At 46.0% G+C, this 26,339-nt stretch overlaps 1 protein-coding gene across 2 annotated transcripts; it reads right to left on the reverse strand.

Moving 5' to 3' along the window:
• Positions 1-464: 464 nt before the first annotated feature.
• Positions 465-25,742, reverse strand: AUNIP (aurora kinase A and ninein interacting protein). Of its 2 annotated transcripts, XM_069756446.1 has the most exons (4): positions 25,552-25,742; positions 9,564-9,708; positions 9,206-9,319; positions 465-1,715 (listed from the first exon to the last, which is right to left on the reverse strand). In XM_069756446.1, exons 1-4 carry the CDS (start codon positions 25,642-25,644, stop codon positions 1,162-1,164), a joined length of 906 nt encoding a protein of 301 aa, XP_069612547.1. In that variant the 5' UTR covers positions 25,645-25,742; the 3' UTR covers positions 465-1,161. The 2 variants fall into 2 exon arrangements, with proteins under 2 accessions (XP_069612547.1, XP_069612548.1); XM_069756447.1 differs by lacking the exon at positions 9,206-9,319.
• Positions 25,743-26,339: the final 597 nt, after the last annotated feature.

Consider the following 26,339-nt stretch of genomic DNA (forward strand, 5'->3'; position numbering starts at 1 on the left):
TTCATCAGTGTAGTATCATCGCTCTGTACAGAGGGAGCGCTCTGTAGTCTCTGCCCTTCACACTGATTGACAACCTGTTTTGCATACACATACAATGCAGAGCAGGCTATCAAATGTGCAGGCGAGTGATTGCAGCTGTGCTTCCAGTGTACAGAGCTCTAACTGCTCATAGTCCCCAACAATACTTTGACAAATGGAAATGAGCAGCTGCAGGCGGAATATAACTTCATTTTTTTTTCTCCCTATCAGACTGCCAAGTATGTTTTATATAGCATTTACCTGCAGATTACCACCATAGGCAACTTTTAATGAAAGATTCCCTTTAAAGTTACAATGGCACAGAAATGTATGAACTGTAGTTAGAACAGATAGATACTAGCCTTTGCACAGTAGAAGAACCCTCTGGAATGTATTTTATGTGTGAAGTGCTAATATATTAGATGCATAATGGAACTCATTGCCACTACAGATGGAAACGTACCTCTTTATTTAGTCATGCAACCAATTTACAGATGAGGACAAAATAATAGATAATTAAAATGTTACTGAGCAAGATAGACATTTACAATAAATAAATGGATGGTAAGGAGCTGTGTGGGATCTTTTTTAATTGAGGACATACTCTTCAAGGTTTATTCCGTCACTGTTCACTTCTGCATTGGGAATTCTGTAGAACAGGACATGAAGCCTTCCAGTCACGTAGGCGTCCTGTATCTGCAGATATAAGTGGAACTGGTAAAGTCACCTTTCAATGTGAAAGTGAGTAGTGCCAGAGTAACCACCCTCTAAAATTAGCTAAGCTGTAGTAATTGCACATCTATGGCAGTGTCTGGATAAAACATTATCAGGGGAATGGGGGTCATATAGCTTGTCCCCATAAATAGCACCATTCCATGTGTAGGATGCGGTGATTCCAGGTGTTCAATGAAGACATGCGGAATCAGCGCGCAAACAGAAGCCGGCAGCACTTTGGATGGAGTGGGGATCCGCCGCGCTCAAAGCGCTGCCGGTACGCCATGTGGAAACATAGCCTTACACAGGCAGAATTCCAGGATCATTTCAATGATCTGCTTGTTTAGAACAGAAACTAGTTTTGATCATAAGACTAAGCATTTGCGGTTCAGTGTACTGTTTTATCAGGACTGAGCTGCAAGTCAGTAATTAATGTTTTATAACCATATTTCCTTCAGAATCTTGTGTGAACATGTTGTTGAGGGTCTCTTCATCACACACGGTCTGTAGAGTTCCTTTCATAGGACTTCTTGTGTCCCAGGTGACATTAGTTTTGTCCAGCAATGGTATTGATGAGAAGGTATTCGCAGGTCGTTCACTTGGAAACCTGTGACAGATCACTTGGTTACCTTGTGTATCCTGCGTGAAAAGCTGACTTTCAGACTGACTTGGAAGAAACAGGCTTTCTGCTTTATAATCCTCCTGAGGACATGTAGAAAGTAAAGAGTCAGATAAGTTATTCTGTGACTTGGAACTCAAACTTGTTGCGCAGTAGTTTGTAGGCTTCAGAGATTTCTTCTGTGCTCTTGAAGCATTGGGGAAGTTTCCAGCACCGTGACCAGGTTTATCAAGCACACAGCTCCAGTCAGTCTTAGTTTGTCCTGAACTTTTATTTTCTGTATCGCTCTGTATTTTATATGAAGAGAAGTTTTCCAGATTTTCAGCATGTTCACGATAGGTTTGCGTCAAACATGTAGAAGGTCCTGGTGAGAATTAAATACATACATTACCATAAAATGCTTGCCAAAAGGGTACATGCACTTTAGACTTTATGTGATTACAGTACTTTAAACGGGACCTGCTGTCACTTGTGTGTGGAACTTCTATGACTGTTAAAGGGAACCTGTCAGCAGGATAGTGCTCAGTCAGGTCGGAGCCATTATACTGAGTAAAATGATACCTTAGGTTGGTGAAATCCATCATATGGGTTTTGTTTTATCTTTATTTTCAGTTTTGAGTTAATGAGATTATCATGCTCTGGGGCTTCATGTAGTCTGCTTAGGTATTCATGTGAAGACACAAAAGCGTACAGCGAGGTCAAAAATACTCTGTTGTAAAAAAGTCACAGTAAATACGCAAGTGCTAGTCAAAAAATGAAAAAAAAATACAGGGTATTTAGTTAATACGTTTTTTTGCAAAAAAAATGTATGTTAAGCTGCTCCACCAATCGCCAAGGTATACCCATAATAGAGCAGACTTGTTCACTGTGCAAGTAGCCCATGTGTTTTTTGGTTCTATAATTGTTTTCTTGTTTCTACAAGACTGGGGAGTCCACCACTCCTCTGTGGGTCATTTGCATTGTAGCTGTTCCATCCTGCACGTCCACATGGATATATTTTCTCTCTGAACCCTGCTTATACAGGTACTATATAGATGATCAGGTTTTTAAATACATCAGATAGGGATTATATACATTAGATAGGACTGCTCTATTATGGGTATACCTTTGCGATTGGTGGAGCAGCTTAACATACATTTTTTTGCAAAAAAACATATTAACTAAATACCCTGTATTTTTTTCATTTTTTGACTAGCACTTGCTTATTTACTGTGACTTTTTTACAACAGAGTATTTTTGACCTCGCTGTGCGCTTTTGTGTCTTCAAGTTCTTTGGTGGTATGAACAGGTTTCTACAGACTTGTTCACTGTGCAAGCAGCCCATGTGTTTTTTGGTTCTTAGGTATTCATGTGTATGGCTTCTGACAGGTCACTGATCCTCAGTGACCTGCCCTAGAGTTTACATAATGAATATTATATACATCTTGGAAAAGAAAATACCGGATTACGTACCGGTAATGCTCTTTTATAGAGCCCACGACAGCACCCACTAGAGAGAGGGGATCCGCCCCTAGGAACAGGAAACCTACAGAGAGATAAAAGGGGCGGCCCCCCCTCGCTCCTCAGTTGTTTTACAGAGAATAGGAGGAACCGCCGCCAGGTTTTAGTTAACAGGTTCAGGTATATCCATATATATATACATATTTACAACCTTATGCTACTTTCTTCTAATATTTACACCTCACCAAAGAAGCACCACGTGCGACTATATACAGAAAAGGGAGGGATGTGAAAGGGTGCTGTCGTGGGCTCTATAAAAGAGCATTACCGGTACGTAATCCGGTATTTTCTATTCGCCACGACAGCACCCACTAGAGAGAATTTCAGAGACTATAGACTGGGTGGGTTTACTGAGTCAAGGACCGATACCCCAAAAGTCAGATCAGAAGCAGAGGATAGATCTAATCTATAATGTTTATAGAAGGTATTAGGTGAAGACCAAGTTGCAGCCTTACATATAAGGTCTATTGGCACATTCGCCCTTTCTGCCCAGGAAGTCGACAAGGCTCTTGTAGAGTGCGCTCCCACATGCATTGGAGGATCTTTCCCTCCAGCTTTATACGCCAGGATTATGGCCTCTCTGATCCAGCGAGATAATGTGTTCTTTGTCACTCTGGTACCTTTGGTTTTACCCTGGAAAGACACAAAGAGAGCCCTACTCTTCCTCCAGTCCCTAGTTCTCTCTAAATAGGTCAGGACAGTCCTTTTAACATCTAGGGTATGAAGTCTTTCTTCTTCTGGAGTTGAGTGGTTCTCATAAAAGGTAGGTAACAAGATCTCCTGGGTTCTATGAAAAGTAGTGGCTACTTTAGGAAGATAACAAGGGTCTGTTTTCAAAATTATCCTATCTGATGTTACAGATAAAAAGGGAGGATCTATAGATAATGCCTGGAGATCACTCACTCTTCTAGCAGAAACTAATGCCACTAACAATACCGTTTTCAAAGAAATATTTTTTAGTGAGGCTGTATGGAGAGGCTCAAACGGTGGCTGTGTCAATGCTTCCAGGACTATGGATAAATCCCACTGAGGTACCTGCGGTATGCTAATTGGTCTTGAACGCTCACAGGCAGATATGAATCGGGATATCCACCTATTACCCGCAACATCATAATTAAAAAGAGCTCCTAAAGCTGAAACCTGGACCTTCAGAGTGCTTACGGAGAGTCCTAATTCCAAACCCCTTTGTAGAAATTCCAACACTGGAAATATAGGAACTTCAGATGAAAGTTGTGCAGTATGGAATTGAAGAAATTTTCTCCAAATTCTAACATAAATTCTAGTAGTTGAAGGTTTTCTACTCTTCATAAGAGTGTTAATTAACCCACTAGAAAACCCCCTTATACTTAGTAACTGCCTCTCAAACTCCAGGCAGTCAGGTTCATGCCCTTTGCCTGAGGATGGAGGAATGGTCCCTGAGAGAGCAAGTCCTTGGACTGAGGTAGAATCCACGGGTCTGACACTGACATCGCCCTCAGCCATGAGAACCATGGCCTTTTGGGCCAGAATGGGGCTATTAACAGAACTCTTGCGCCTTCCTCCCTTATTTTTCTTATTACTATAGGTAATAGATTCCATGGGGGGAAAGCATAGGCTAGGTCGAATGTCCATGGTACTTGGAGGGCATCGAGTATGTCCGGCTTGTCCTCCCTGCATAGAGAGGCAAACCTCCTGACCTGACGGTTGGCTCTTGTGGCGAACAAGTCTATTTGAGGAACACCCCATCGAGCTGTTATTAATCTGAAAATCTTCCTGTTCAGCATCCATTCTCCCTGATGAAGAGTGTGACGGCTGAGGAAAGCGGCATGAAAATTGTCTATGCCCCTGATGTGCACTGCTGACAAGGATAGCAGATGACCTTCGGCCAACTCCATGATGTCTGAAGCCACTTTTCTGAGTTTGTCCGACCTTGTACCTCCTTGATGGTTCAGATACGCCACCGCAGTGGTGTTGTCGGAGAATACTCTTGTGTGTGAGCCGCTGAGCTGAGGAAGAAAGTGAAGTAGGGAGTAGTATATAGCCCTCAACTCTTTGACATTTGAGGAATTATTAAGTTCTGAACTGGACCAAATACCCTGGACCCATTGATCCTGAAAATGTGCCCCCCAGCCTTCAGGACTAGCGTCTGTGGTCACTATACTAGAAGGGGTGATTACCCATAGAACCCCTCTCGAAAGATTTTTCCGATTCAACCACCACATAAGGGAGTGTACTACTTCTGACGTTAGGAAAACTGTTTTATCCAGACATCCTCTATTTTTAATGTCCTCATCCAATACAAATTTTTGTAGATGCCTAGTATGGAACTGCGCCCACTGGACCGCAGGAATGCACGATGTTAGAGAACCTAATAGTGACATGACATTTCTTAATGACATACTACGCTTTCTGATCGCTAAGGACACTTTATCGAATATGGAAGTTTTCTTATCCTCAGGAAGCTTGCAAATCTGGTCAACTGAATCTAGAAGGAGCCCAAGGAATTTCTGACACGTTACTGGCTGGAGTCTAGATTTTTCCCAATTAACCAGCCAGCCCAGGTTTTGTAACGATGACACTACCTCCTGTAACCTCTGCTCACACTGTAGGGAGTTCTTACCTACAATCAATAGGTCATCCAAATACGGAATGACCAAGGTATCTTTTATCCGTAAAAAGGACATTACTTCCAGTAGCAATTTTGTAAAAACCCTTGGGGCCATAGATAAACCGAAGGGCATTGCCCGGTATTGTAGATGACGAATTTGCCCTTCTATACAAACTGCTACTCGAAGAAATTGCTGATGTAAATGGTGTATAGGAATATGGTAATAAGCATCTTTTAGATCCAATACTACCATGTAACAGTTCGGAAATAGATTTTTTATGGCCGAACGTATGGATTCCATTTTAAATGTTTTGGGTCTTATAAAGGAGTTCAGTTTTCTCAAGTTAATTATAGTTCTGAAAGAGCCATCCGGCTTACTAATCAGAAATAAGGGAGAGTAAAATCCCCTCCCTATCTGGGAAGATGGAACCTCTACCAGCACTTGTTTGAGTAAGAGGGATTTAACTTCGGTTTCAAGTGCCTCTTGTTGAGGCCTGGATCTTAAGGTGGTAAGGAGGAAGGAGTCCGGAGGCCTTCTAATAAAGTCTAATGTGAGGCCTGAAGATATTAAATCAATGGCCCATGGATTAACCGTTATGTCTTTCCACTGCTTACTAAATTGTTTTAGTCTTCCTCCCACCGGTGAAATATAATCAGCGGAATTTATCTGCTGGCTTGAAGGGGCGCTTATTGAACAAATTTCCTCTTTGTTTGAAATCCTTGTTATTCCATCGGTCCCTGAAGCCTCCCTTCCTTCCGAATGGTGGCTTCTTGAACGCCCTTCTGTAAGAAGGAATAAAGGGATTAGGGAACCCCTTCTTCCTTTCACCTGCCTTAGTGAGAATTTCGTCTAAGACCGTTCCAAAGAGGTACTCACCCTGGCAGGGTATAGTACACAATTTAGCCCTGGACTGGGCATCCCCTTTCCAATTCTTTAACCATAAAGCGCGCCGTGCCGTATTAGTGAGGCTGGCTGTTCTGGCTGCTAGGCGGAGAGAGTCTATAGAGGCATCAGAAATGAAGGCTGCCGCCCCCTTAATCAAAGGAATAGAGGCACGTAGTTTCTCCCTAGATACACCACTCTTAATATTTTGGTCCAACTGCTCCAGCCAGACCAGCATAGATCTACTAGTGGACGTGGCTGAGATCGCCGGTTTAAATGCCGTGACACAAGCTTCCCATGACCTCTTAAGCAGAGCGTCTGATTTTCTATCCATGGGGTCAGGCAAGGAGCCCGCATCCTCTACGGGTAAGGAGGATCGGCGAGAAGTTGATGCTACAGCCGCATCCACTTTAGGAATTTTAGACCAAACTGCCAAGTCCTCATCATCAAAGGGGTACCGCCTCTTACATGATACCGGTACAAAGCCCTTCTGTCCTTTAGCCCATTCTTTTTTAACAAGGTCTTTAATGGCCTGATTCACAGGGAATACTTGGCCCTTTCGCTGCGATAAACCTGCGAACATGATGTCCTGTGGTGTCTGGGGATCTTTAGACTCTGACACCCCCATTGTTCCTCTTACAGCTTTAACCAAATTATTTACATTGTCTGTAGGAAAACAGACATAATCTTCCTCCTCCGAGGAATCCAATCTCTGAGAGATGTCTGAGTCCACCTCTCCACTTTCTGCTGATGTGTCGGCTATAGGTGAAAGAGTCCTTCTACTTCTCCTTTCCATATTAACCGCCGGACTACCCCTCAAGGACTGAAGCTCTTCCCGGATCATGAGACGTATGTCATTCATCCTGACCGAACTCTCCTGCTGTAAAGTGTTATCAATGCAATGTTGACATAGCTCCTTAATATATGAGTCAGGTAGGGGCTCATTACATATCTTACACTGCTTATGTTTAGATTTTGACGTCCGCTTAGCCTATAAAAAAGACACAAGCAGAGGAGACTACTGTAAGAGATATGAAGCTATATATACACTTATCCGGAAAACAAAACATATACCGGCTGCAGAGTTGTCTGGTCGGCCTGGGGTTTGGAACGGGACGATTTTTTCCCTGATTTATCCGTGGAATCACTCATTTTTGAGTGTCCGCTGATTTTCTTATTAGCATCACCACTAGGCAGGATTACAACCTCCAGTGGGCGCTCAATATCTTCCTGAGACGACATGGTGCGCACAGTGCCATGTGTCTCCAGCCTTATATAGAGCCGTTCTTACAAGGGATACACGCCCCCATGTTTCCTCCCCCCTTTTTTTTTTTTTTTTTTTTACCTGACCAACTTTATTGGTCCTCTCCACCGCTGTTGAGCGCCAAGCGTCCACGCCAGCATGCTCAGCTGACCCCGCATACCCGGAAGTTGCTCTTTACATCCGGGTACGCCGACCATACAGCGCCTGCATGTGCGCTCGCGCATCTTCCTTCTATGCTGCAGAGGAAGAGAAGCTCCTGCTACCGCGGCCGTTCATGTCCCACTGTGGCCGGAGGGTAAGCGCTTTCTATAGCGACACTTACTTGGTGTGCTGACGGGGATTCTTTAGGCGGTGGAGCAAAAACCAACGGTCTCCCAACAGGGAGACTGTTGTAATCCCGGCATGCTGATGTATCCAGATGAGGGGGGAACCAACAGGAACCCCCGTCTCTGATGCTCGCTCTGGGGCCCCTGTCGCTCAACAGAGACGTACAGGCTGTGTTCCAGGCGAGCTTTTCCTCTTCTTAGCTGCAGAGATTCTCTCTGAGGGTTCCCTCCTTGGGAACAGGAAACCAACTGAGGAGCGAGGGGGGGCCGCCCCTTTTATCTCTCTGTAGGTTTCCTGTTCCTAGGGGCGGATCCCCTCTCTCTAGTGGGTGCTGTCGTGGCGAATAGAAAAAAAAAAGTATGAAGAATATGTTATATTTCACTTTGTTAATGACTTCTTCCAAGCTCCGGTCATGTGATGCCTCAAAGAAATCCTTACGTCCTCTCCTCATTACAATAATACCCCCTTCCCATGCACGTCAGTTATGGACCCAGAATCCTGCGCCCTGCACTCCCTCAGAAATACATACCTCGTCCTCTCTTCTGCACTCAGGGATCTTCTTCGCAAGCGACTTTCGCTCCAGTGACCTCCGGCGTGCGGGTCGATAAGGTGCTCTCCCCACTCTGTCCCGACACAGTCATCGCCATGTACACATGGTTCCGAGCAGGGAGGAAGTGGGGAGAGCACCTTATCAGTGCACACCAGAGGTCACAGTGTCTCGCCGGCGCCTGAGCAGAAGATCCCTATATGCAGTGCTCACAGAAGGGAGGATGAGGTATGTATTTCTGAGGGAGTGCAGGGCGCAGGATTCCAGGGCTGTAACTGACGCTGATGGGAGGAGGTACAGTAAGTATAGGCCAGGGTCACACTTGCGTGTGCAATGTGAGAAACTCGCGCATCAATACCCGACACTCAGGACCAGAGCATGCGGCTGCATATAAATAGGAATGCTCCTGTCCATAGTACCAGCAGCAGTGACAGGTATTGATGCGTGCGCGAGTATCTCGCATTGCACACGCAACTGTGACCCCAGCCTTACAATGAAGACAGGAGGCAGGGATTTCTTCCAGGTACTGCACGCCCTGGAACCTGGAGGAAATCATTAACATAAAGACAGAATATAATATTTATCAGCAAGAAGACCACTAAATATGAGGCATACAGGTAGGACTACTGTAACATTTCTATTACATGTATGCCCAAATTAATAAGTCATGTGCATCCTGGGGGGTGCGGGTGACAGATTCCCTTTAATTGAGCAGAGATAATTAAAAGCAGACAATGGCCACATACCAATGGCTGATGGTTTCATCTCATTTGGTGCTTCTTGTCTTTTCTCACAAACAAGAGGAACATCTTGAGTCAATGTATGAATATTAGTAATACAGGACTGTTTGTCCCTATTGTCTGAAAAAAGAAAAATATGGTATTTCGTATAGAAAAAAAAATGTGAAAAGGAGTGTTTATTTGTAAATTTAGTGGGGGTATGCCATCATATAAGAACTGTATATTTCACATAAACATATAAAGACAAATGAAGTAAAACATAAAGAAGTAAACATGTGGTTATAAAGGTCAATGAAATATTGTCAGTTTTCTGAATCTACCTTCTTCATTACACTAGATTAGTGGTCTATGAAATAACCATTACCAGTCGGGGAGAAGAAGGAATACATGGACGTCTGCTTGGTGCAAAGCTGAGGGGATTTTGTTTGTGTACAATCAACCAGCACAGAATCCGTAGATTGTCTTCTTCGCAGTGGATTAAATCTTGAGGATGTACAGCTAATCACGGTCTAAAAAGGAAATAGGAACGTTAATGATTAAATCGAAATGGAAACTTTTCATATCTCCATATATAAACACAGGAGCTTACAATTGGAATTATCTACCGGGATCCATAAAGGATCCTCACTGCAGAGCATAACAACTGATGCCATGTAGTGATAGGTTTGGAAAGATACTTACTGGGCAGGACAGACACTTACCCTTACTCATTGAAAATGATTACAGCCAGCACAATGCTCTTTATTGTCATTCATGTCTAACATGCAATCCCTGCATGTGTTGTGGCTGTCAAACAGCGGCAAGACATGCAGCCGCGGAAACTTGATTACATTTTTTGCACTGCGTCACATTCCTGGGGGCTGCCTGTATTGTACCGTGCGCATGTCTAATGACATCGCTGGGTCAGAGGTTGCTCGACATACGCACAGCGTGAAGACGACCATAAAGGAAGTGACTTGTTGGCGGTAAGGAATGCACTGGAATAATCAATATTTTACTCTTCGCCACGACAGCACCCACTGGAGAGATAGGGATCCGCCCCAAGGAACAGGAAACCTACAGAAGAATAAAAGGGGCGGTCCGCCTCTCCTCAGTTTAGGTTTCCTGTTCCTAGGGGACAGGTTCTCTGGATTATCACAGAAGATCATACCTGGGTCAGGGCATCCGCCTGTGCGGTCTCTGTGAGAACGGCAAGGGATGCGGTCCAGATGCAGCGTCGGGGAGTTTCTGTTAGACGGCTCCCCCCTCGGCTGTCGGGCATAGTGATGACTGGATCCGGGAGAGGCCGCCCGGTCTCACTGGGGAGCTCTGCGGGACGAGGCGTGCGGGCTGAAAGATGGTTCCGGGACGCCGGCCGGCATATGGGGGTCCGGTTGTCCGCCGCACGGTCTCCAGCAGCAGCCGAGACGCCGCTCCATAGCGCTGGCCGAGGTAGGATCGCGACCGCGCATGCGCAGATCGGCGCAAATCTCTATTTTTCCTGCTCAGAAGTGATCATAGGACTTCTGTGGATACAGCGCAGCGGTGGGGGAAAGCGTGGTTCGCGCATGCTCAGTGCACTGCAAAAGGAAAACAAAAAAATCCGGATCTCATGCTTTAAAAAGGGGGATGGTTGCGGGCGCACAGGCGATGCAACAGGTCATCCCCAGGCAAGACGGTGGACCCAGCAGGGGATTCAGCCAGCAGGAGGTCCTCAGACGTCAGCTGTAAGAGTGATGCCGCGGATTCAAGGTCAAGAACAGCGCTTCTGCCACCTGATCCAGTACCAAAGAGACTCACTGGGAGAGTGTTAAACTCTCTACCTATTAAGCTGACACTCTTTTCTACAATATTTTCCCCCCCAGGCCAAAAAGAAACAAAAATCCAAACATAAACAGTGTGCGTTATGTGATCAACCTCTCCCACATTCCTACTCTAAAAAGCTCTGCAAGCAGTGTATCAGTGAAACCATGCAGGGTCCATCTATGTCCGTTACGGATATACGGGCCATAATCAGGGAAGAATTACAAGCCATCACCCAAGTCAACGTACCCCTTCAGAAAACTAGTAAAGAAAAAAATAGCGTCCAGCTCTGAGTCCGATGATGATCACATAATCAACTCGGACTCCTCACATGCATCATCATCCTCCTCTTCATCACCATCAGATATTGAAGGTCGGTCTTGTTTTCCCCTTGATGGGGTAGACAACTTAGTAAAATCAATCAGAAACACAATAGGTTGTGAGGATACAAAGGATGACCAGACGACAAAAGATATCATGTTTGCGGGGTTAGCGGAGAGAAAAAGGAGAGCTTTCCCAGTAATCCCTGTAGTTAAAGCATTGATGAGGAGAGAATGGGAAAAACAGGACCAGAGAGGTTTTCTTCCGTCAGCCTCCAAATGGAAATACTCCTTTAGTGATGATGAACTTATATCATGGACTAAAATCCCTGAAGTGGACACAGCGGTCGCCTCCACTTCAAAACAATATTGCGTTAGTGCAATCCGTTTAGCGCCTAGCGCTAGCAGATTGCGCTAACGCAATGTTGTTTTATGGGGTCGCGTTAAACGTCCCCGCTCTCGCAGATCTCCGATCTGCGAGAGCGGGGAACGGACCTCGGGCGCGCCACAAAACACCGGCACATCGCCAGCGCGTGCCGAAAATGGCACGCGCTAGTGATGCGCGTCCCCATTGCTGTTAATGGGTGCGTTAACGGACGCGTTGCACGGCGAAATTAACGCCGTGCAACGCGTCCGTTAGCGCGGTCACATTAACGCAATATGAACCAAGCCTTAACACTTGAGGATGCAGGCCTACTTTCTGATCCTCTAGACCGGAAAGCGGAATAGTCATTAAAAAGATCATGGGAAGCTTCCACAGGTATATTAAAGGTACCTTCACACGAAACGATATCGCTAGCGATCCGTGACGTTGCAGCGTCCTGGCTAGCGATATCTTTCAGTGTGACACGCAGCAGCGATCAGAATCCTGCTGTGATGTCGTTGGTCAGGGCTAGAGGGCCAGAACTTTCTTTGGTCGCTGGCTCTCCCGCTGACATCGCTGAATCGGCGTGTGTGACACCGATTCAGCGATGTCTTCGCTGGTAACCAGGGTAAACATCGGGTTACTAAGCGCAGGGCCTCGCTTAGTAACCCGATGTTTACCCTGGATACCATCCTAAAAGTAAAAAAAAAAACAAACGCTTCATACTTACCTTCCGCTGTCTGTCCCCGGAGCTGTGCTTTCCTGCACTCACTGTGAGCACAGCGGCCGGAAAGCACAGCGGTGACGTCACCGCTCTGCTTTCCGGCCGCTGTGCTCACAGCCAGTACAGAGAAGCACAGCGCCGGGGACAGACAGCCGAAGGTAAGTATGAAGCGTTTGTTTTTTTTTTTACTTTTAGGATGGTATCCAGGGTAAACATCGGGTTACTAAGCGCGGCCCTGCACTTAGTAACCCGATGTTTGCCCTGGTTACCGGCGTCGTTGGTCGCTGGAGAGCTGTCTGTGTGACAGCTCTCCAGCGACCAAACAGCGACGCTGCAGCGATCCGGATCGTTGTCTGGATCGCTGCAGCGTCGTTTAGTGTGAAGGTACCTTTAAGCCGGCAATTGCCAGTACATGTACTGCTAGATCCATGCTTGTCTGGATTAATCAGTTAGATCAACAGATTGAACAAAGAGTCTCTAGAGAGAAATTGCGGGATGCTATACCATTGATTAGAGGGGCGGCAGCCTTCATGGCTGATGCATCAACTGACTCTCTATGCCTTGCAGCAAGATCAGCGGGTCTAGTAAATAGTGCCAGACAAGCCTTGTGGATGAAGAGTTGGAAGGGGGATACGCAGTCGAAGACCAAAATCTGTGCGAGTTTCTATTTGGGAAAGCTCTGGATGATATCCTCAAAAAAGCAGAAGAAAGGAAAAAAGCCTTCCCTGACCCCTCAATTCCTTTCTATAGGAAGACTTTCAGGAGGAGACCATTCGGGAAAAGGAGACAAAATGAAAGACCAACGCAGTGGGCCACAAAAGAAGAAAAACAGAGGGGTACTATGTGTAAAGGACCCACCTTCCGCAAAGACAATAAATATTAAAACACCGGTCACCCCAGTAGGTGGTAGGCTAAAATTATTCCTCCCTCAATGGGAAAAAAATAACATCAAATCCGTGGATTCTAAATATCATCAAAGAAGGAATTAAGATAGAATTCCTCCAAATTCCCCACGATTCATTCATTATAACAACCCTTAGCTCACCGATACAACAAAGGGCCCTTGAACTTGAGATTCAAAGCCTGATGGATAAAAATGTTTTAGTAACAGTACCAAAGGGACAAGAGGGTAGTGGGTTCTACTCTCCATTATTTCTAATCCCTAAGCCCGATGGTTTGTTCAGAACAATTATAAATCTTACAAAACTCAATACATTTATTAAAAATTATAAATTCAAAATGGAATTCATTAGATCCACCATTAAGCTCCTTTTTCCAAACTGTAAAATGGGGGGCATTGATTTAAAAGATGCTTATTACCATCTTCCTATCCATAACAGATATCAAAGATACTTCAGAGTCGCAGTAATACTCGAAGGGGAGATTCATCATTTCCAGTACACGGCCATGCCCTTTGGTCTCTCCACGGCACCAAGGATCTTCACCAAAGTAATGTTAGAGGTGATGGCCTACGTTCGTCAAAACGACACTTTAATCATCCCCTATTTGGATGACTTTTTAGTTGTCGGAAATTCATCTTTTCAGTGTGCTAAACGCTTAGCTTACACTGTCTCATCTTTACAGGACCTGGGTTGGATCGTCAACTCCGAAAAATCCAGACTTATCCCACTTTCCCTCCAGACATTTTTAGGGTTTCATCTAGATTCTACAAAACAAAGATGTCTACTCCCTCAGGTAAAAATATCACTAATTGAGAAAAAAAAAATAACTGCTGCAATTCATACACCCCGCAAGCCCCTGAGGGAAGGAATGTCCTTATTGGGATCCCTTTCTTCCTGTACTCCAGCTGTTAAGTGGGCTCAAATCCATAATAAACTCCTTGGCCACCTTGAATCAAAGATAACCTTATCGCAAGATGTTCTAGCTTCCTTGATATGGGGGTTAGATAGTAAACATTTAGCGGGGGGGTTGGTTTGGTTGTCCCATACTTTAACTACTGATGCTAGTCCACACGGGTGGGGCGCACATATGGGAGATAATTCCATATTCCCTGGCAGAAACTAAGAAGAAATCCAATATTCATCTAATCTGAAAGAACTACCGTATTTTCCGGCGTATAAGATGACTTTTTAACCCCTGAAAATCTTCTTAAAAGTCAGGGGTCGTCTTATACGCCGGGTGTCGTCTTGTACGCCGGGTGCAGACCAATGTGTATATGGTTGGTGGGTGGGGAGTGGTCCCGATGACGAAGAGACGACGGGAGACGAGATCTGAATCTGAGCATGCGCCGTCCCCAGCGGCCATTTTCCCAGAGGCCACCGCATCGCAGCAATGGAGCTGCCGGTGCCTCCGGACTTTGATGCATTGGGAAATGCCGGAGGAGCCCCGATTCTGCACGATAATTTGCCACTCCATAGCACAGAGCCCTGACACTGCACGAAGAGGAGCCGCCGCCCCACAGCACAGCTCCCACGCGGCACAAAGAGGGGCAGCCGCCGCCGCTCCCCAGCACAGAGAACACACGCTGCTGCTACAATGAGGTAATGGGGGATACTCCACTCACACTTTCCTGTGAGATGCCCCCTCCTCGTCATCGGGACCACTCCCCCCCAAAAGGCACATTAGTCATCAGCCCTATAAGACGACACATGGCATATAAGAAGACCCCCGACTTTTAAGAAGATTTTATATTTTAACTGGAAAAGTTGGGGGGTCGTCTTATACGCCCAGTAGTCTTATACGCCGGAAAATACGGTAAATGCGGTAAACTATGCATTACAACAATTTCTTCCACAGCTTCGAGGAAATCACGTCAGAGTCTGTTCAGACAACACTACAACAGTGGCTTACTTAAACAAACAAGGGGGTACTCGATCAGACGCTCTAATGTCTTCCGCAGAGAACATCTTGAACCTGTCCGAAAAACATCTGTTGTCTCTCTCTGTTCTCTCCCTTGATGTGGAGGGCAATCAACAGGCGAACTTCCTAAGTCGACACACTCTACATCAGGGAGAATGGTGCCTAAATCCTCGCATTTTTCACAAGATAACATTATTATGGGGCCATCCTCAGATAGACCTGTTTGCTACGAGACAAAACAGACAAGTACAGAAATTTGCATCTCGGTCCCGTGCAGACCACCTGGACATTCTAGATGCTCTTCAAATACCCTGGCAATTCAATCTAGCATATGCCTTTCCTCCGATAATTCTACTTCCTCCAATCATATGGAAAATCAGAGCGGAGGAGGCCAGGATAATATTAATAGCACCATTTTGGCCCAAGAGATCGTGGTTCTCATGCCTGCAATCAATGTCAGTGACAGACCCATGGGTCCTTCCCTCAATCCCAAACCTACTCTCTCAGGGACTTTTCTTCCACCCCCAAGTGGACAGCCTCCACTTGACGGCCTGGAATTTGAAAGGCAGATACTAAATTCTAGAGGTTTTCCAAAAGGTCTAATCGATACACTCCTGCTTAGCAGGAAACCATCTACTACAAAGATCTATGCCAAAATATGGAAAAAAATTCTTCAGTTCCATACAAGTTCCGACCCCTCAGAAATTCCAATAAGACCTATCTTAGAATTCCTACAAAGGAAAAGAGTTAGGTCTTTCTGTTAATACACTATAAGTCCAAGTATCCGCTCTAGGCGCCCTCTATGGCCATAATGTTGCAGGGAATAAATGGGTGTCCCGTTTCATCACGGCCTGTGAACAAGTTACTGCTGTCCACATACCTAGAGTATCTCCTTGGGATTTAAACCTAGTCCTAGTCTCTCTAACAGAACCTCAGTTTGAGCCTATAGATACAGCATCTCTAAAACACCTATCGTAAAAACGGCCTTCTTAGTAGCACTAACATCGGCTAGAAGAGTCAGCGTCATTCAAGCCCTATATAGATCCACCTTTTCTTCTAACATTTCAGGACAGACTAATTTTAAAACAAGACCCTTTATACCTCCCTAAGGTAGTAGGAAAATTCCATAGATCACAAGAGATACATCTTCCCCCTTTCTTTAAAGACCCCTCCACTCCTGTAGAACAAAAGTTTCACACTCTAGACGTCAGGAGAATAGTTTTACAATATATTGAAAGAACTAGTAGTTGGAGGCAGTGTAGGGCTCTGTTCATATCCTTTCAGGGCAAAAAGAAGGGGTATGGAGTCACAAGAGCCACATTATCCCGGTGGATTAGAGACGCTATCCGGCTGGCCTACTCCATGAAAAATAAGGAACTTCCGGACGGCATTAAAGCACATTCCACCAGAGCTATGGCATCTTCCTGGGCCAAAAGGGGGAAACGTTCCAATTGAGGACATATATAAGGCGGCAACGTGGTTGGCTCCTTCTACCTTCTATAACCACTATAGGCTAGATCTTTCATCAACTTCTGACCTACACTTTGGCAGGACTATCCTCAGCACGGTGGTCCCCCCCCCCTAGCTGTTGGTCTCTGGAAATCTCTCCATTGGGTGCTGTCGTGGTGAAGGGTAAAAAGCTGGATTACTTACCGGTAATGCTCTTTTAATGAGTCCACGACAGCACCCAGTCACATCTCTCCCTAATAATTAATAGATACCAATTGAATTACTTCCTTTGTAGAGTAAATAAGTTTAAATATATATTGTAAATATTTGGACTAATACTGGTGGTCCTCCCGGTACTCTGAAAACTAAACTGAGGAGGAGAGGCGGACCGCCCCTTTTATTCTTCTGTAGGTTTCCTGTTCCTTGGGGTGGATACCCTATCTCTCTAGTGGGTGCTTTCGTGGACTCATTAAAAGAGCATTACCGGTAAGTAATCCGGCTTTTGCCCACAAGTGTGGGTATATATAATGGAATGGGACTTTACATATGACACCCATTTGAGAAATCAGCCATGCGAAACACGCATTATGGGGCTGAAAGTAGAGGATTGTTTGTGGTCCTGGCAAACTATGAGTAAGCAACTGTGATCTACAGTACAGATCAAAAGTTTGGACACACCTTCTCATTTAAAGATTTTTCTGTATTTTCATGACTATGAAAATTTTAAATTCACACTGAAGGCATCAAAACTATGAATTAACACATGTGGAATTATATACTTAACAAAAAAGTGTGAAACAACTGAAAATATGTCTTATATTCTAGGTTCTTCAAAGTAGCCACCTTTTGATTTGCACACTCTTGCCATTCTCTTGATGAGCTTCAAGATGAAGTCACCGGAAATGGTCTTCCAACAATCTTGAAGGAGCTCCCAGAAATGCTTAGCACTTGTTGGCCCTTTTGCCTTCACTTTGCGGTCCAGCTCACCCCAAACCATCTCGATTGGATTCAGATCTGGTGACTGTGGAGGCCAGGCCATCTAGCGTAGCACCCCATTACTCTCCTTCTTGGTCAAATAGCCCTTACACAGCCTGGAGGTGTGTTTGGGGTCATTGTCCTGTTGAAAAATAAATGATGTTCCAACTAAACGCAAACCGGATGGAATAGCATGCCGCTGCAAGATGCTGTGGTAGCCATGCTGGTTCAGTATGCCTTCAATTTTTAATAAATCCCCAACAGTGTCACCAGCAAAGCACCCCCCACACCATCACACCTCCTCCTCTATGCTTCACGGTGTGAACCAGGCATGTAGAGTCCATCCGTTCACCTTTTCTGCGTCGCACAAAGACACGGTGGTTGGAACCAAAGATCTCAAATTTGGACTCATCAGACCAAAGCACAGATTTCCACTGGTCTAATGTCCATTCCTTGTGTTCTTTAGCCCAAACAAGTCTCTTCTGCTTGTTGCCTGTCCTTAGCAGTGGTTTCCTAGCAACTATTTTACCATGAAGGCCTGCTGCACAAAGTCTCCTCTTAACAGTTGTTGTAGAGATGTGTCTGCTGCTAGAACTCTGTGTGGCATTGACCTGGTCTCTAATCTAAGCTGCTGTTAACCTGCAATTTCTGAGGCTGGTGATTCGGATAAATTTATCCTCAGAAGCAGAGGTGACTCTTGGTCTTCCTTTCCTGGAGCGGTCCTCATGTGAGCCAGTTTCTTTGTAGCGCTTGATGGTTTTTGCAACTGCACTTGGGGACACGTTCAAAGTTTTCCCAATTTTTCGTACTGACTGACCTTCATTTCTTAAAGTAATGATGGCCACTCGTTTTTCTTTACTTAGCTGCTTTTTTCTTGCCATAATACAAATTCTAACAGTCTATTCAGTAGCACTATTAGCTGTGTATCCACCAGACTTCTGCTTAACACAACTGATGGTCCCAACCCCATTTATAAGGCAAGAAATCCCACATATTAAACCTGACAGGGCACACATGGGAAGTGAAAACTATTTTGGGTGACTACCTCTTGAAGCTCATCAAGAGAATGCCAAGAGTGTGCAAAGCAGTCATCAAAGCAAAAGGTGGCTACTTTGAAGTTTCAGTTGTTTCACACTTTTTTGTTAAGTACATAATTCCACATGTGTTAATTCATAGTTTTGATGCCTTCAGCGTGAATTTACAATTTTCATAGTCATGAAAATACAGAAAAATCTTTAAATGAGAATGTGTCCAAACTTTGTCTGTACTGTATATTGCGCATCTGTATATCTGATAGCATGATCTTTGCTGGGGATGTTCCTTCCTCTGTATTCTGTGTGCTGCTCCCATACTCCTCATCTGACTGCACCTCTCCTTTCCATGTTTTTTCCATGTCTCCTCTTTATATATAAACCTTGACAGTTTTACATTTTGAATATTTGTTTTATTTTAAATTTGTTTTCTAATAAAGTTACATTATCATTTTTATCTTTTTGGTGGTTTATGGCTACTCCAATTGTCCATGCAGTTGTCAATATGTTTGGGAGTACTCCACCATCCTTATTTGTTTGATTTAATAATAGGGAGAACATTACATGCTTCTCAGGATATGGTCTCAATCGGATAGATATAGATATACAGGGTGGTCCAAAAGTAGGTGGACAGTATGTATAATAGGGTTATGAAGGGGGAGATTTATCAAAAATGGTGTAAAGTGAAACTGACTCAGTTGCCCTTAGCAACCAATCAGATTCCACTTTTCATTCTTCACAGACTCTTTGGAAAATGAAAGGTGGAATCTGATTGGTTGCTAAGGGCAACTGAGTCAGTTTCACGTTACACCATGTTTGATAAATCTCCCCCTTCATAACCCCATTATACATACTGTCCACCTACTTTTGGACCAGTATGTATTATATTATAATATATACACACACCCACTCGCAAAGCCCCGTATAATAAATATCTAATACACTGTTAAAAAAAAATAAAGGGAACACTTAAACAACAGAACATAACTCCAAGTAAATCAAACTTCTGTGAAATCAAACTGTCTACTTAGGAAGCAACACTGTTTGGCAATCAATTTCACATGCTGTTGTGCAAATGGAATAGACAACAGATGGAAATTATTGGCAATTATCAAAGCACACTCAACAAAAAGTGGTTCTGCAGGTGGGGACCACAGACCACATCTCAGTATCAATGCTTTCTGGCTGATGTTTTGGTCACTTTTGAATGTTGGTTGTGTTTTCACACTCATGCTAGCATGAGACGGACTCTACAATCCACACAAGTGGCTCAGGTAGTGCAGCTCATTCAGGATGGCACATCAATGCGAGCGGTGGCAAGAAGGTTTGCTGTGTCTGTCAGTGTAGTGTCCAGAGGCTGGAGACGCTACCAGGAGACAAGCCAGTATACCAGGAGATGTGGAGGGGGCCGTAGAAGGGCAACAACCCAGCAGCAGGACCGCTATCTCGGCCTTTGTGCAAGGAGGAACAGGAGGAGCACTATCAGAGCCCTGCAAAATGACCTCCAGTAGACCACAAATGTGCATGTGTCTGCACAAACAGAAACTGACTCCATGAGAATGGTCTGAGTGCCTGACGTCCACAGATGGGGGTTGTGCTCACAGCCCAACACCGTGCAGGACGCTTGGCATTTGCCACAGAACACCAGGATTGGCAAATTCGCAACTGGCGCCCGATGCTCTTCACAGATGAAAGCAGGTTCACACTGAGCACATGTGACAGACGTGACAGAGTCTGGAGATGCCGTGGAGAGGGATCTGCTGCCTGCAACATCCTTCAGCATGACCGGTTTGGTAGTGGGTCAGTAATGGTGTGGCGTGGCATTTCTTTGGAGGGCCGCACAGCCCTCCATGTGCTCGCTAGAGGTAGCCTGATTGCCAATAGGTACCAAGATGAGATCCTCAGACCCCTCGTGAGACCATATGGTGGTGCGGTTGGCCCTGGGTTCCTCCTAATGCAGGACAATGCCACACCTCATGTGGCTGGAGTGTGTCGGCAGTTCCTGCAAGATGAAGGCATTGAAGCTATGGACTGGCCGTCACGTTCCCCAGACCTGAATCCGATTGAACACATCTGGGACATCATGTCTTTCACCATCCACCAATGTCACGTTGCACCAGACTGTCCAGGAGTTGGCGGATGCTTTAGTCCAGGTCTGGGAGGACATCCCTCAGGAGACCATCCGCCGCCTCATCAGGAGCATGCCCAGGCGTTGTAGGGAGGTCATACAGGCACGTGGAGGCCACACACACTACTGAGCATCATTTCCTTGTCTTGAGGCATTTCCACTGAGGTCAGATCAGCCTGTAACTTCATTTTCCACCCTGATTTTGAGCATCATTCCAACTCCAGACCTCGGTGATTTACATTGATCATTTTTAGGTATTTATTGTTCTCAACACATTCCACTATATAATGAATGAAGATTGACAACTGGAATATTTCATTCAGTGATATCTAGGATGTGGGATTTTAGTGTTTCCTTTATTTTTTTGAGCAGTGTATATATATATTTCATAGGCACATCTTCTTGACCACAACAGGTTACACTGCCTGTGTTGCCCATAGCAACCAATCACTAAGCATCTTTCATTTCACCAGAGCTGTTTAAAAGATGAAAGCTGAGCTGTGACTGGACCGGATGGGAGAAATCTAGCATCCCCAGGATCATAAGCTCCCAGCCATTGTCTGTCCCCCAGAAAGGAGCAGAGAGCACATGACAGAAATGAATCACCCCCTCCTCTATTACTGACGGGCTCTATTGTTACTGGTGTAGAAAATCGCATCATCAGCGGCCGCAGACAGAACCGCACTGTCAGGTTACATAACAGCACATCTCCAGGAACTCCCTGCTCAGCGCCACCCAGCTCAGGACTATGGGATGATTTGTGATGGGTATATGGGCATGAGACTATGGGATGGAGGTTATGTGTGATGGGTATATGAACACGGGACTATGGGATAGAGGATATGTGATAGGTATATGGGTACGGGACTATTGGATGTGTGAGGGGTATATGGGCACAGGATTATGGGGTGGAGGATGTGTATGATGGGTATATGGGCACGGGACTAGGGGATGGAGGATGTGTGACGGGTATATGGGCACTGGATTATGGGATCCAGGATAATCATTATAATTTGTTATAACTAACCACAGTCAGTTTCTATGCCCTGGCAACGCATATATACACATATACATACATACATACATACATACATACATGTTAGTTGTACTGTACATATATTGCATAGCACAAGTCTGCAATGACTTTAGTCTGCTGTGTGATTTCTATAAGTGTGTCCTAGAAGTGTGAAGATTAATTTAGAATTAAAACCAGAATTGAACCAGAAGGGAACTGAAGGTAACTGGACACAGTCACTGTAAACAATGTTTCTGTTTGTTTTCACTTTCACCCCTATAATTCTTCACTTTCTGCAAACTCCCCTAATCCCTACTCCTAGTATAGAACTGTTCATCTCCTCTTCAATCCTCTCCATCCATCTCACCTCCTCCTCAGACCTGTTCCTTAACATACAATCCTGTCTCCAAGCACAGACAGCCACCTCATGCCCTCTCCAGCTCCCACCTACTAACACTTTCTATGCTCCTTCTCACTGCTGGTGATATCTCTCCAAATCCTGGTCCTCCTCACCACATCCCCACAGTCAGTTCTACCTCCCATCCACGCTCCATCACAAATTTCCGTAACCTCTCTAACCTTATACCCATTTGCCCAGCCCCCACTTCCCCAGTCCCACTTACAGGAGCTCTATGGAACGCTCGCTCTGTCTGCAAAAAGCTTTCCTACATGCACAATCTTTTTGTTACTACCAAACTTTCCTTCCTCGCCATCACTGAAACATGGCTCACCCCTTCTGAAACAGCCTCTCCTGCTGCAATTTCCTATGGTGGCTTCCACCTTTCTCACACACCCTGCCCCAGCAGCAAGCATGGCGGAGGAGTTGGATTTCTCCTGTCAGATAGCTGCTCCTTCACCCCAATCCCACTTCCACCCTCTGTTACCCTCCCTTCCTTTGAGGTGCACTCTGTGCGCATCTATGCCCCCACCAACCTCCAACTGGCTGTCAGTTACCGCCCCCAGGGCCAGCCACCACCTTCTTTGACCACTTCACCACCTGGCTACTTCACTTCCTTTCTGCGGACATCCCTACTATCACCATGGGCAACTTCAACATACCCATTGACACTTCCCTCTCAGCTGCCACTAAACTTCTATCTCTCACTTCCTCCTTCAGCCTCACCCAATGGTCTTCTGCAGCCACTCACAAAGATGGTCACACATTGGACCTCATCTTCACCCGCCTCTGCTCTCTATCTAACTTCTCTAACTCACCTCTTCCTCTTTCTGACCACAATCTACTCACATTCTCTTCCTTCTCCACTCCTTGTCTACAATCCCCACCCCACAAACTTACACACCCTCGCAGAAATCTTAAACACCTTGATCTTCATTCACGCTCTGAATCCCTCCTCCCTCTCACAGACATAAGTTCCCTACACAATGCGGATGACGCTGCCGTTCTATATAACACCACAATAGCTGCAGCTTTGGAATCTCTTGCCCCTCTCACACACACAAAAGCTCACAAAATCAACAGGCAGCCCTGGCACACCAGCCTGACCAAAGAACTGAGGCGAGCTTCAACGGGTGCAGAGCGGAGATGGAAAAGATCCCACTCCAACGAGCACTTTATCGCATTCAAACAGTCCCTCAATACTTTCAAGACCACACTCACCACAGCTAAACAAACCTACTTCTCGTCTCTCATATCCTCCCTGTCTCACAACCCTAAAAAGTTATTCAACACCTTCAATTCTCTCCTCCGTCCCCCAGCACCTCCTCCCTCCCCACTCATCTCAGCTGAAGACTTTGCCTCATTTTTCAAGCAGAAGATTGAGATCAGAGACAGTTTTAGTCGACAACTCCCAGAGCCCTTCCTCCCAACTACCCAGCCCTCCACCTCCAAAACCAACTTCTCCACCATTACAGAAGATCGACTCTCCACTCTACTCTCAAGATCGCATCTCACCACCTGTGCACTTGACCCAATCCCTTCCCACTTCATCCCAAACCTTGCCACAGTCTTCATCCCAACCCTAACCCATCTCTTCAACCTATCACTAACAACTGGTGTTTTCCCCTCAAGCTTTAAACATGCCTCAATCACACCTATCCTCAAAAAGCCCTCTCTTGACCCATCCTCTGTATCTAGCATCGCCCTATATCACTTCTCCCCTATGCCTCAAAACTACTGGAACAACACGTCCATCTTGAACTGTCCTCCCATCTTTCTGCTCCCTTTTCAACCGCTTACAATCAGGCTTCCGGTCACACCACTCCACTGAAACTGCCCTAAGGTCACCAATGACCTATTAACCGCCAAGAGCAAGCGACACTACTCTATCCTCCTCCTCCTGGACCTGTCCTCTGCCTTTGACACAGTGGACCATTCCCTATTACTACAGACCCTCTCATCCCTTGGCATCACAGACTTGGCCTTATCCTGGATCTCGTCATACCTAACAGACCGGACATTCAGCGTCTCCCATTCACACACCACCTCCTCACCTCGCGCCCTATCTGTCGGAGTCCCGCAAGGTTCAGTTCTAGGGCCCCTGCTCTTCTCCATTTACACTTTTGGCCTGGGACAGCTCATAGAATCTCACGGTTTTCAGTATCATCTCTATGCTGATGACACACAGATCTACATCTCTGGACCAGATATCACCACCCTACTAACCAGAATCCCTTAATGTCTATCCGCTATTTCATCCTTCTCCGCTAGATTTCTAAAACTTAACATGGACAAAAGAGAATTAATTGTCTTTCCCCCATCTCACGCGACCCCCCCCCCCCCCAACGAACCTATCTATTACAGTAAACGGCTGCCCACTCTCCCCAGTCCCACAAGCTCGTTGTCTCGGGGTATTCCTTGACACTGATCTCTCCTTCAAACCGCATATCGAAGCCCTTTCCACTTCCTGCCGCCTTCCACTCAAAAATATTTCACGGATCCGTACATTCCTAAACCAAGAACCTGCAAAAACGCTAGTCCATGCCCTCATCATCTCCCGCCTCAACTAATGTAACCTCCTGCTCTGTGGCCTCCCCTCTAACACTCTCGCACCCCTCCAATCTATTCTAAACTCTGCTGCCCGACTAATCCACCTGTCCCCCCGCTATTCCCCGGCCTCTCCCCTCTGTCAATCCCTTCACTGGCTCCCCATCACCCGGAGACTCCAGTACAAAAGCCTAACCATGACATACAAAGCCATCCACAACCTGTCTCCTCCATACATCTGTGACCTCGTCTCCCGGTACTTTCCTGCACACTGGTGGTCGCCGCACCCCCGCCACAGACACTCGGGTCGTCACATCCCCACCACGGACACTCGGGTCGTCACATCCCCACCACGGACACTCGGGTCGTCACATCCCCACCACGGACACTCGGGTCGTCACATCCCCACCACGGACACTCGGGTCGTCACATCCCCACCACGGACACTCGGGTCGTCACATCCCCACCACAGACACTCGGGTCGTCACATCCCCACCACAGACACTCGGGTCACCACATCCCCACCAGACACTCGGGTCACCACACCCTCGCCACGGACACTCAAAGAACGATGTAAAATAATAGAGAAATTGCAGTTTTTCTTTCAGTTGGAGTGTTTTGATATGGGAGCATGAATGGTGTCAGTCACAACTACAACTCATCCCACAAGACCTGATATGGCTACAGAGGGGCTTTACAGGTGGCCCACTGAAACTTCCTCCCCGGAAGTTAGCCTTTCCCCTCAAATCACCACACAGCTGCTTCCCATACACCCTGCCTCCCATTCTCCGTCACCTCACCTGATGGGGCCTCTTTTTCAGCTGTGACGCATCTAACCAGACTCCGCACTCTTCTGGCTGCGGCAGCGCACGGACACGTTTTTTGCTCTTCATCTCCGAGCTGTACAGCGGAGCGGAGGAAGACGGGGTCACTGACTGCGTGAAGCACTGACTGTGCGGCTGCACTTTCCAATTTCCCGCGCCGGGGCCTTGTCATGTGGGTCCTTGCAGTGAGGTGTCCTGCGTACTGCCTGTAGAGAGAGCTGCAGCCGTGGCTGTGCATGGAGCTGCCTGCTGTGTGTTCCGTGTTACCTTGGGTGATACATGCCGCGAGCCCTTATACACAGACTGCACCTCGTCCTCTGCTGTCCCCGAGCAGGAGACCCCCCAGACCCCGGGGAAGCTTGGCAGGTTTCCATCGCACAGAATAGGGACAGTTGTGGAGAAAACGCTCATAGTCCAGACACTTTCAGGACGGCTTCACACCCTGCTCTCCACAGACTTGGTTTCTTATTCGCAAACTTTACTTTTTTGTTTTTGTATTGTACAGGTTCAATACGAATCAGAAATAATCACAATAATACATTGCGGTGTGGTGATGTGGATACTCCTGAAGGCAAAAAATATGGAAATGATCAAAGTGGGCACAGAAGGGCGTTCTGGAAAGGGTTAACTGACATTGGGCCACTGATAGCCCACCCAACCCGGAGGCGTAGCTGGGGGGCAAAACAGGGACATATCATTGGTGCAACCCACGTGGGCACAAGAGGTAAGGGGGCCCATTTCTACCTCCCAAAAGGTGCAATTTT

The sequence above is a fragment of the Ranitomeya imitator genome, chromosome 3 (assembly GCF_032444005.1).
Source record: "Ranitomeya imitator isolate aRanImi1 chromosome 3, aRanImi1.pri, whole genome shotgun sequence".
Taxonomy (NCBI): domain Eukaryota; kingdom Metazoa; phylum Chordata; class Amphibia; order Anura; family Dendrobatidae; genus Ranitomeya; species Ranitomeya imitator.

Coding starts and splice junctions, on each gene's coding strand:
- AUNIP (XM_069756446.1), bottom strand. CDS start 25,644: ATGAAGAGCAAAAAACGTGTCCGTGCGCTGCCGCAGCCAGAAGAGTGC. Junction 9,320..9,563: donor TTCCTTCTTCTCCCCGACTG/GTAATGGTTATT, acceptor TTCTTTTTTCAG/ACAATAGGGACAAACAGTCC. Junction 1,716..9,205: donor GATGAAACCATCAGCCATTG/GTATGTGGCCAT, acceptor AATTCTCACCAG/GACCTTCTACATGTTTGACG.